Below are 12,298 nucleotides of genomic sequence, written 5' to 3'. Positions count from 1 at the left end.
TCAGTAGTTCCAGAAACCACAAGCAAAAACAAGGCAGAGTTGTCCTTAATCAGCAAAGCCCATTTGTAGAACGAGAACTGTGAGTCAGGCTCAGGCTCTTTCTGTCTCTCTGTCTCTCTGCATACTGTTTCTTTGCTGAATCTAAGGGAAGGCAGGTGGTGTGGGAAGAGCATTGCTCAAAATGCTTTTTTTTTAAAGTTGACATCACTGAAATCATGTGATTGTCAACAACCAATTGAAAGAGGCTGTGGAAAGAGGAACGGTTAAATTTGTAATATTGGTTGTGTGAAACACTTCTTTGGGCCTCATAAACAACCACAGAACCACAAGTTGGGTACAGAGGCAGTCACACAAGAGCGGGTCCGGGATATTGGTCAGCAGGCAGGGCGAATCATTTTGACTGCAAACCACAAGAGTTTCATAGAGTGGTAAGCATCATGAAACCACAAGTGATCCGCTATTTCTCTCTCTCTCTCCCTCTCTCTTTTACAAAACAGTTCAGTGGTTGTGTGAGAGAAAAAGTATCTTATGACTGAATTTATTTTACTTTGCAGATACACACATGCAAAGTGCAATGGCAGAGGAGTTTGTTACAATGACCACTCTTGATTTTTTACTTCCCAGGGTAAAAGAAATAGCATATCGCCCCCCTTTAAAAAAGAAAATAAGTTTTTAAAAGAGGAAACCATGACTTCAAACAGCTTCTTTGAGTCATTTCCTTCTTACCAGCAGTGCTTCGTGCGAGGTAAGTGCCACTCAATCTTTTAAATATACTTTTTGACTCATCCATGTTTAGGAAAATGCATGTTTGCAGTTTTCAAGAAGCTCTTAGGAGCACATGTTTTTCCATGATTATTTTCTCTGATTCTAATAAAATCTGAAATCTAAATGCATTTCCAGCTTGATTCTGTTGAGCAATTGTACTGAGGATTCATTTCAGTTGTTCCAAGTCACCAGTACATAATCAACAGTGCTCTGTTTTGTAAATATGACTGTTACAAATCATACAAATTGCATGCAACAAGCAGAAGCACAAACCACCAAAGGAGAGTTTAGCTGTCCTGGTGGAGTCAGTGCTTTGGAACTGCACTTATTTAAATAGCCAATAGCACACTGTATGCATCACAGACTAATATGAATAAGGAACAAAGTTGAGCTGTTGCTCCATTTATGTACCAGTCCAAATAATGGAAGAAGCCTAGGGCTACAATTTGCATATGCATTTTTATCTAGGAGTAAATCCCATTAAAATTAGCGGGGCTTACGTCTGAACGAGCATGAATAATATCAGGTTGTTGGAATCACTCATTTAGGACATCTTAAAAATAGAAAAGGAACTTAACTTCCCACAGTGTTAAAAGTCACTGCACAGTGAGTAAAATGAAGCAAATTTGATGCATTTCTTGTTTATTGCATGGAAAGCTGTGTTGCTTTCTGTATTTAGATATCCTTTGTTGCAGATGCTTTCAGAACCATCCAGAGGTGCGGAATAATAAAGCAACCTGTGGAACAATGTCCTATACAAATACTGACTTGAAGTTTTCTGCTAGCTCTACTATCCTCAAAACAGATGTTTTGATTGTGATAAATCCTTATTAGTAAGCAAGTTAACTTGTGAAAGAAATAGGCTGTCAGGAAGTTTGATCTTTCCTCAGTAGCATTCCAAGATAAGAGTGATACAATATGATAAGAATGTTATTCTTATTCTAGCAGTACTCCTGAAAAAAATGCCTGTTATAATAAATGCAGTTTTATAAATTGAATTCTTAGCTATTTCATGCTGGTGGTGGTTGGCATGGGTGTTCATGCATGTGTGTATGTGTGAGAGAGAAAGAGAGTGAACACAAGCATTGCAAACTCCTTTACTTGGCCGCCTCAGGAGTGTCAATATGAGTCACCAGTTATTTGTATTAATAAGCATGCAAAGGAATGCGGAAGGGTTGCAAGCTGCTTTGTCACAACAAGCCACTTTGCAGCATTGCTCCCTTATGGATTAGAAATGGGGTGAACATAGGGGAGAAGAATGCTATAAAAGCTTTTCTTTGACTCTGCGACTACAAAGGTTTTAAGCAACCTTTTACTGGCAGGAATGGATAGTGTAGCTCAACCAGATCATTATGAGCTGGGTGAGTCACACACCTTTTCTTTTTCTGAAACATCTTTTAGTAGCAAGGCTGGGGACTGAGAAACTGCTTAATCTTCCCCGACTCATTTCCTTTGGGTTGCTAACAAGCAAAGGAAGCAATATTCGTAGAATAACAAGGGGTCTTCCTGAGTGTAGTTGGCTTCAAGTTTTTTCTACTTTTTTTTTGCCCATCCAAATGTTTATTTGCTCTTTTATCTACAGGACAGGAAGGCTTTATTGAGGAAATTTTATTCATTTGGAATGTAATAAAGACTGAACCCTGTAGTGCTCTACTTGACATAGTAGTGTACAGTCAGCCTGTTCTTGAACTCTGACAGGAAAAGAGCCATAAATGAGTAGATAAAGTTTAAACAAATTTGAAACAACATGTATTAGGGCCTTCATTCTCCATTAGCATAAGCAGGCATAACAGTTCTTCTACAAAATTAAGTATAATCATTTTATTATATACCAGACCAATCCTGTGTTCCAATGTAGAGAATGCACACTAAAAATAGATTCCAAGTGCAAAATTGGCTGGAAATCTGCCTTGTGTGAGAACCAGTGCTATTTTTCTAGAAAAAAGAGGTGTCAGAACTCAACCACGAACACATCCCTTGTTCTCTTGGTGCCCACCTGAGAGGTGACAGAACTGAGTTTCAGTGAGTCACGGCTAAAAACAAAAACCCTGGTGAGAACCATTAAAATTGTGAAGCGCTCAAACATTTTCCCTCCTCTACCACTCAATTTCATTCACTTGATCTTGGTCCTATTGGGGTACAGTTCCCATAAAAGTGGGGAATATTCTGTGCCCCTTACTTTCATTAGCTCATATTTTCACATCTTGCAGCATCATTTGTGATCTTCTCATCTATTTGCTGTACTGTCTGATAAGCACTTGTATTGGGCATGTGCTTTGCTTAGTAAATTTCCTGTATGGTTTCTGTTTTTACTTTCCCCTTTGAACATAAGTACAAGTGATTCCCTAAGAGCTGCAGAATTAGCCTTCACTCTCAGCAGTAGTTTAGACTGAGTGGTAGCCAAGATGGTTGGTGAATGATCTTTGAAATTAGCAGCATAGAATGCACAGCAACCACTAGTGATTTCTGATCTTACAAATAGATATGGGAGGAAAGCACATTGGCTGCCGATGACACAAAGATAGCAAAAAGCATCGCAAGGATCATGCTGGGCTAGAACTTCATCCATGATACCCTAGTTGTTGTTGTTTTTGCTTACAGGGTTTTTATGTGAGATTATTAAAATGAAAGTCTGAAGCATCAAACCCACCCCACCATTTTATGATTATGCCACCAAATTCTGTGTCTGTGGACTAGGCCTTAGTTCCAGAACTGGACCTGTTTTGAGCAATTAAATCAGACATTTTGTTTTGTTTTGCCTATATTTTAGGATGCGAGCTTAATTGCAATAGATAACTTCAGTAAGTAGTGAATGTATTCATTATTTTCACTGATTAACAGAAATAAATGGGGTTTAAATATGAGAGACTTCGAGACTTGTCGAAAAGTGGTGTGCATGTGTGTGTGTGTGTGTGTCTGCTTCCTCCTTTTACTGAGTTTCAGACAATTTCAAAAGACCTGACTTGACAAATACCTAGGCTTTGATGCAAGAAAAATAATCATTCCCTCAGTCAAATTGTTCTCACCACCATTTCTCAGTAGTGTTTATACACACTAGTCATTAGAAATGTCCAAAATAGTTTGGTTATTTTTCCCGCCAAAATTTATTACACTTTCTCTCTCCCTCTCAACTAAAATTATGGCCTAAAGGGTGGAAAAAACAAGTTGTTTTCAGCCATAGATTTCACTTTATCAGCCCAGGCAGTCCTCTAGGACGGAAATCCATCATTCTTTTTCAGTGCGATACTCTGTGAAAATTTGGACAAAAAGAGAGGAGTGGGGAAGCAAACACTGGTCCCACCCTCTGTGAAAACTGACAGGATCACAAAGCTTGTCATATGAATTGAATGTGGTACACCACAAAGGATATGACCCTTTTCTATCACACCACACCAGGTCCTCCCTTACACTACTAGGTAAAGAAACAAAAAATCTATTTAATCTTTCTTTTTGGAAGGCCTAGGCTTCTCCAAAAATCACACATTCATTTGTGTACTAAGAAAATTATGAATTATTCCGCTTTCTAAATGTTTTTCACTAACAAGTGTATGGCAATGGGATTTTTTTTTTAAAAAACAAAACATTTAATACCCCAAAGAAGAAAAAAACACCACTGTAATAATATGAAGGTGAGGGAAACCACCACACTACTTTTAATGGTTCTATATTGCTGTGTACCTGATATTTTGTAACAGAGTGGTACATACTTTTATAAATAAATAAATGAAAAAATAAATAAAAATTAGCATTCCTGTTCCAAATACAATTTTTTTGCAACAAACGTCCTGACAAACCTATGCCTGTCTACTTAAAAGTAAGTCCCACTGAGTTCAATGGGGCTTCATCCCAGGTGCATTGGCATAGAATTGTAGCCTTAATGTTTGAGCACCACTTTCTCCTTCTGAATGCCACAGCTGTTAGGGTCATGTCAATAGATACAGGTCAATCATAAACCAGAAAAAAAATATCAAGTGCTTTTAAGATCCCATTGCTTATGTATCTTCTGTCAATAGGATTTTAGAATGATTAGTGTTGGTTGAATTATGCCCATGTTCATAGCTGTCAACCCTCCCTGCTGTTTCCCAATGCTATAATAAGGGAATTTCCTGCAAAAAAGTGGGGGGAAGGTTGACAGCTATGCCCATGTTATCTATGGCCAGGTGTAAAGAGGAGTTAGATTCTAGGGTATGGTCTTTAGGATGCATTACAGCTACTTTGAGGGGATGCAGGTGGCACTGTGGTCTAAACCACTGAGCCTAGGGCTTGCCAATCAGAAGTTCGACGGTTTGAATCCCCGCGATGGGGTGAGCTCCCGTTGGTCAGTCCCTGCCCTTTCCCACCTAGCAGTTCAAAAGCACGTCAAAGTGCAAGTAGATAAATAGGTACTGTTTCGGTGGAAAGGTAAACGCCATTTCCATGCGCTGCTCTGGTTCGCCTGAAGCGGCTTAGTCATGCTGGCCACATGATCCGGAAGCTGTCTGCGGACAAACACCGGCTCCCTCGGTCTATAGAGCGAGATGAGCGCCGCAACCCCAGAGTCGTCCACGACTGGACTTAACGGTCAGGGGTACCTTTACCTTTACCTTTACAGCTACTTTGATGTATTTAAGCAGAGTCATATCTGCCTTAAAATGGGAAGGTTGCTCAAGAACTCTATGTAGGCTTGCTTTGAGAAAAGGTGGAATATTGATATAATAAACATAAATAAACAACAATAAATAAGATGGTGATGATAATCAAATTAATAAAGCATAGTGTGGATAAGCAAGCAACAGGCAGCATTTGTTATGAGAAGAAGCAAGACTCAAAAAATGTCCTCCCCAAGACTACAGCATTGTTATCCAGTGACTTGGATAAAGGGACACACATTTGTGGTTCAGTTCCTGACAAAGGTTAGGTATGAGGTGTTAAGAGGCATGGAACTGGTCTGGGTCAAGAAATGGATCTACTCTAAACATTCCATCAGTGAAGCACCTAAAAACCTAAAGAATACCACTGAACTTCATTATAGGTTAACAGAGCTATCTGCTATACATCTGACAGAATCAGTGAGAACAGGCAGGAATAGGAAGTGGACTGCTGCAATTTCCTGCTGAAAGATACAGTGGTACCTTGTGCAGGCACTTGTATCACTAGCAATTCACACTGTGCAACACTTTAACCTGTGAATTAAAATACATAAACATTATGGCCAAAGGTACTTGTAGGCTTCTTGATTTAGTTCGAGGACCATGCAAGTCTGCCTTACTCCCATCTACTATTTGAAACGGGAAAATGGCTATATATTTTTCTTTTTGACAGAAGTAGAAAAAAATTGCAGGCATCATTGCCCTTCTAGAATGAATAAAGCCTGCCACATCTCAGGTATATTGGTCTACCAACTTTTTACCAGCAACTTTAAAATGTGGGGTTTTTTTAAAAGGAAATTTCTATAAAATTATAAACTGCAATGGGTTTTTTTTTTCTTTTCTTTTCAAGTAAAATCATTTCCCGTTTACTATCAGTCACAGCATACTTCTGCCTCCCTCCACCGCCACCACTCTGGCAACTCTCCTTTCTCCCATCACTGGATTATGGTATTATAAATTTAGAGACATTACTCTCGCCAACCCCTGAGTAGGTTTGAAAGGAGCTGCTCATTTCAGATCTCTTAGTTTCTCTCTCTCTCTCTCTCTCTCTCCCCCCCCCCTTAAGCCTTAAATCTGGTTCTCCACATTTCTGTAGCAACTTGCAAATTTTCCTTTAAAAAATCCTCATGGAAATGCTTCAGCATTTAACTGCAAATCTCTCTTAATAAACACATTATTATAAGCAATTTTCCTTGGGATGGATAATTGAGGTCAGGGACTTGAAACATGCTTCAAGGGGGGACTGGGTTAAAAGAACACACTGAATGACAAGAATAGAATTATCATAGATTTTAAAAATAATTTAAGATATTGTTTTATATTTCATCTGAAAACATGCAATCCTGTAGTAACAAATGATAATTCTTAACATGTGGGATATAATGAGGCATTTCTTGTTATGCACACCTAACTCATTCGTATAGATTAATTCCTACAAATGTGACTCACTCAATAACTTCTCCAAGTATGCAGAATCCAGCCCACTCATAGGAACATTTGTCTCTAGAATATTTAGTCAGCATTGGTGATACAAGTCCTCCAAAATCCCTAAGGGCACATTATTGAAAAGCCTTCAAAATATCTTTATGGATGGCAGCTGATTAAATTAATGTATTATTATCCACAGTGCATATCCTAAGCATCTTAATCTAAGCAAGTACAGGCAGACTCTTGATGACCTGGAAACATAAGGCTAAAATAACAATATTGACAAGTGTCTAGACTTTCCTTTCAATTCTCCATAAATGTAGGCGCTACTGTTCAGCTCTTCCTATGTTAGAAACTTTATTCATGTATCCAGCTTAAAATGTTTGTTGAGTAATATGGCAGAAATATGGTGTATAAATTCTGTTGAAACTGAATGAAATTATCTCTTGCCCTCTTGTTGTTCTCTGGCCCTTTGCTGCAACACCCACACAGCCAACGCTACCCAAATAATCTTTTGTTTTTTTAATGTTGCTGGAATGGTATGTGAGCAGCTGCAACACACAAACTCCCACACAGCATCTGGATATCTAAAACACATTCATGCCTTATCTCTGTCCCATCCCATGATGTGCAGAATCATAGAAACTTAGTGAACCATCCAAGGTCACATGGGAAGTTAGTTATGGAACAGGGTGGGGGGAAAACATTTCTGGCCAGAAGGCTGGATCTTTATCTCCCCAGCCCTTGATAGGCCAAATTTGATACGTGGGTGGGGGCCCCAACCAGCCAATCACTTGACACCACTGTGATTATCAGGAGATGTTTTGCTTTAATGCCCTAATTGTCAGGACTTCAGAGCTCAGTGTGGCCTATTGGAAAACCTTTTGGAAAACCAACTTAAAACTTCTGATTGTTCCTTTGAAGTCCTCACCATACCCACCCCTGACATTAAGTATGACATCAGCTGTCCGGCAGGTGAGCACAGTTTTCACCCAAATGAGGAGGTCTGCTGAGCCATGTTTGATCCACAGGCTGGATCAAACATATCTGCAGGTTCCCCACCACTGTTGTGGAGCAAAGGCTGAATCACAGCCCTTAGGACAACCTAACCTAAGTCACTGAACCATTTTTGTTTGTCCTATATCTTTTTCTCTGGGTTCTAAACTAGCAATAATATAACAGATAACTTTGCAACAAGGCATGTTTATCCCTGTTTTATGGTGCTAAGCATCTAAATGAGAGAAAGGGTTACTCAGAAAAACACTAAATAGTCTTGTGGAAAGGAAATTGAACTGGCGAAACTAATAAAAGGCTTGGCATGGTTGATGTGCGGAGGGAGGGGGGGAGAGAAGGCTTGCACAATGTCTGGTTTTTACACAGTCTTCTCACTGTTAGAGATGCTCCCTTTTTCATTGTGAAGGCCTGAGTGCCTCTGAAAGAGCCATTACAGGAATTACTGGAAAGAAGGGAGTAAAATATCAAAAAGAAAACAATGTGCTAGTTTGGTAAAACTAAGCATTCCAGACAAGGCCTGAAAACTAGATCCAGTGTCTGAACATTGAAATGGTGGCGCATTTTCTTCCGGTGCTCAATGATGATTGTTAATTCATAATTATTTGCTCTGTGTCCTGTCACTATCAATGGAAGAAAACCGCCTCTGGGTTTGGTGTTATGCCTAAAGAGAAGGGGCTGCAGCTCAGTGGTATAACGTGGCTTCTGCATGCATAACATTCCCTTGTCTCTGGTTAAAGGAACTCCAGCTGGGAGGGTTGCTTTCAGTTAGCACAGATTGAGGGGGGAAACCTCAGGCACACCCAAGCCTCTTTCTCTCTGGGCTTTGGGATTCTCCCCAGGCCCTGCCATTCACCAGCCGTACTCCACACTGCCCTTGAGTGCTTTTGCCTTGCTGGAATGTGACCATTTTACTCACTTACTGTAATTGCTGGGGGAAGAGGATTCTGATTCACCATGGAACTATAGTTTACAAAACCATCCCTGGAGTCTTTGTAATGCTAATGTTTGGGCAGGGATATATTGGCAGGCTCGAAGAGAGAGTGGTTAAGTCTCCCTTCACCTGCTAATTGTCTCCTGGAAATTGCACATTTTAGCTCACTTCTCTCCAGTACAATAACAGGCTCAAGATGAAATCTACAGTTAAACAAGGGGGGGGGAATGGTACCCTGACTGCTGCTTCAGGTAAAGAACCATATAGGTCTGACCTGAGCCACTTCAGACCTGTGTACTCCCCTTCCCTCCCTCCCCCCCCCCGAAAAAAGTGTCTCATCCTCTCTTCCCTGTTCATCTTGCTGGTCCTTGCTGTTTCATCAGTGCTGGCCATTCAGTGCCACTACTACACCTTACTTACTGTTAGATGCAATGTATCCATCCTTGTACAGGGCATCTGTGTCAAATTTGGATGGTCATCTTATGGAAACCTCTGTCTTCCCTCAGTGTGTATTATATGAGAGCCTCCAAGATCTCAGTTACAGGGGTGGAGGTAGGGGGTGCAGTGGGAGCGGTCCGCCATGGGTGTCACCACTAAGAGGGTGGCACTCATCGCGGGGCCTGCAGCACGCCCGAGCCACACGTCTCTCCTGGGAGAGATGCAGTAGCTTGGGCACCTGCAGGCTCCACACTGCCCCAAACGGTCCGCCTGCTGCCCACCCCCCAGCTGTAGGGCAGCTGAGTGGCAGGAGGCAGGCAGACTCCTTGGAGGCCCCGCGGAGCATCCTGCCCCAGCTCACCCCACCCCGCAGGTGGCTGGCCCCACCCCTGGGCACAGGGCATGCATGCCACCCCAGGTGTCTGATTAGCTTGGTCTGCCGCTGCTCAGTTACCAGCATTCCTGCCCTGGTGTGATAAGGGATTTAAAGTTGGAATTGAAGCTTAAAAACTAAAATACGAATGTGCCAATATAAATGTTTCCAACTAAATTGCTTTATTGCTGTGTAGAGTCTAGTGTGACTGACTAGATCATTGTTATTACAAAGCAGCAGTGTGTATTTCATGCAGACATGAGAGCTAACAATAATACCTTCATATTAGATGATATCTGGGAAGGGAGAAAACACCTGCAGTTGTGAGAGGCTGACAAGTTGTCCTTTGTTAGTTTGACAGTGGTTGCCACTTTAGCATGAAAGCGAAGCTGTGTGAAACTTGGCAGTATTGTTTCACAGAGATCTGCAAGAGCCCTTGGGTTTTTGAGAAAGAGATATTTGGTCACACACACGCACAGTTTTAAATTCTGTGGGTCCTTAATTACAGAGTAAATTTCATTTGTCTATCCTAATTTTTCTCCAAATTCAAAACAATTTTCCTGGTTTCCACACATATCATAAGCCAGCCTAAGATCTGTATCCTTATCAAATAGTTTCAGCATTTCAATTGACCTTTCTGGTAAAGAGCAAGCACCTTATCCTTTTAGTTCTTTGATGATGGCAGAATGTAAAAACATGTAGCTGCCTGAACTTTTAATTTGCTTCTTTATGGTCCTTAAAGGAGAGGCGCCCACCTGCTACAGCAGCTTTAAAGCTTCAAGCACATTGCCACAAGGTGCCGCAGATGCAAATCTTATCCCAATGACAAATGTATTGCACGCTTTAAAATGTGGCACTGTCCCATTTTTCTTGATCACAATTTAGATCAATTTTATGGTTCACATCTGTGGCATGCAAAGGATGCATGCCATTGTGAGATATTCCACCAGTGTACTTAAAAAAAACCATGCTGCCTAGTTCTCAAGACTTATCCAGCAAAAGCTGTGTGGAAGTGAATTTTCTATAATTAATTGTGATGTTGAGACTGGAAGGGAAGCTCTGTTCTAAAGCAGCAATAATAGTTGGGGGGGAAAGTGCAAAGAGGCTGGGTGTTTCAAAATTGATTGTAGAAGTCTCTTTTACAACAGCATTCCCTTTAATAATGAGCTCAGGTAGTGAGTGACAACAGGATTGGAGCTACTGAGAAGGGGCAGGGTCACCATGGTTGAGAAAGCCCTGAGGCCTACAGAGGTACAAACCATTAAAAAGCAACTTAAGTATATAACACCCTTCTAAGAATGTTGTTGCATGCTCCATAGCCATAGAATGCTGAGTTTTATTGGGGGGAACGGAAAACCATGGGGAAAGTGAAATGGCTTACTGAAGTTCCTTACAACTTAAAGCATTCTGGAAAGAGGACAGGACCCTCCCAGAGGCTTTTTGGAATGCAGAATACCAGCACTTCTGACAGGTGAGTGCTCATAGCAACATTTTCTTGCATTACAAAGTACAATTACAGGTAGGTAGCCGTGTTGGTCTGCCATAGTCAAAACAAAATAAAAAAAATCCTTCCAGTAGCACCTTAGAGACCAACTAAGTTTGTTCTTGGTATGAGCTTTCGTGTGCATGCACACTTCTTCAGATTCTTGGTATGAACTTTCATGTGCATGCACACTTCTTCAGATTCAGTGTTATCTGAAGAAGTGTGCATGCACACAAAAGCTCATACCAAGAACAAACTTAGTTGGTCTCTAAGGTGCTACTGGAAGGATTTTTTTATTTTTTATTTTGTACAAAGTACAAGTTTATTTCTATTTACATGCTTTGCATTCTTGCACCTTAGTGACTTTGTTCATTCGTAAATACCTATGTCAGAATTTACCTTTAGGAACCAGTGGTTAAGATTTTGAACAATGAGGAAGGAAGTCCCTGGTTCAAATATTAGTTCAACCATGAACTGACTAGGTGGCCTCTGACAAGTCACTAGTTTCACTTAACAATAATGGCTTACCTTGCAGGACTCTTGTAGAGCTTACGTAGACAATTTATGTGTTTTTAGAAACATGTGTGTTCACATTTAGAACCCCAGATCAATTTTTGGTCATGCATTTCTGTTCTTTTCAACCACAGCACAGCCAGCAATGACTTGCTTCTTTACACATCTTTATAGATAGATAGCATAACAGATGTTTAACAGACTGAAACATTCCAACATGTCGTATTAGTTCATAATATTTTGAAAACAGTAATGTGAGGTGTCAATGATGCTGCTTTAGAGATAACTAGAAGTGCTCAAGTGTGGTTATTTCATTATATCATATAACATAGGCCTTCCATTCTGTGATACAGTTGGTTAGTTGGTTTGTTTTAGTGCAAAAGCACCTTTAAAAAAAATAAAAATTTGATGTTGTTGTTCAGTCGTTCAGTCGTGTCTGACTCTTCGTGACCACATGGACCAGAGCTCGCCAGGCACACCTGTCTTTCACTGCCTCCCGCAGTTTGGTCAGACTCATGTTGGTAGCCTCGAGAACACCATCCAACCATCTCGTCTTCTGTCGTCCCCTTCTCCTTGTGCCCTCCATCTTTCCCAGCATCAGGGTCTTTTCCAGGGAGTCTTCTCATGAGGTGGCCAAAGTATTGGAACCTCAGCTTCAGGATCAGTCCTTCCAGTGAGCACTCAGGGCTGTTTTCCTTCAGAATGGATAGGTTTGATCTTCTTGC

The 12,298-nt window shown here is 40.8% G+C and overlaps 1 protein-coding gene across 2 annotated transcripts in view; it reads left to right on the top strand.

Annotated features, from left to right (window-relative positions):
* Positions 1-546: 546 nt before the first annotated feature.
* The window catches only part of RUNX1 (RUNX family transcription factor 1), a 173,880-nt gene continuing 162,128 nt past the window's right edge, over positions 547-12,298 (top strand). Inside the window, exon 1 of one of the 2 annotated variants that reach the window (XM_033146987.1) lies at positions 547-745. In XM_033146987.1, the coding sequence (XP_033002878.1) occupies positions 688-745 (58 nt within the window). In that variant the 5' untranslated portion in view covers positions 547-687. The remainder of the gene's footprint in view (positions 746-12,298) is intronic. The other variant, XM_033146986.1, reaches the window with a different exon arrangement.

The sequence above is a fragment of the Lacerta agilis genome, chromosome 4 (genome assembly GCF_009819535.1).
Source record: "Lacerta agilis isolate rLacAgi1 chromosome 4, rLacAgi1.pri, whole genome shotgun sequence".
NCBI classification, from domain to species: Eukaryota; Metazoa; Chordata; class Lepidosauria; order Squamata; family Lacertidae; genus Lacerta; species Lacerta agilis.
This window is presented reverse-complemented; position numbering and strand designations above follow the sequence as displayed.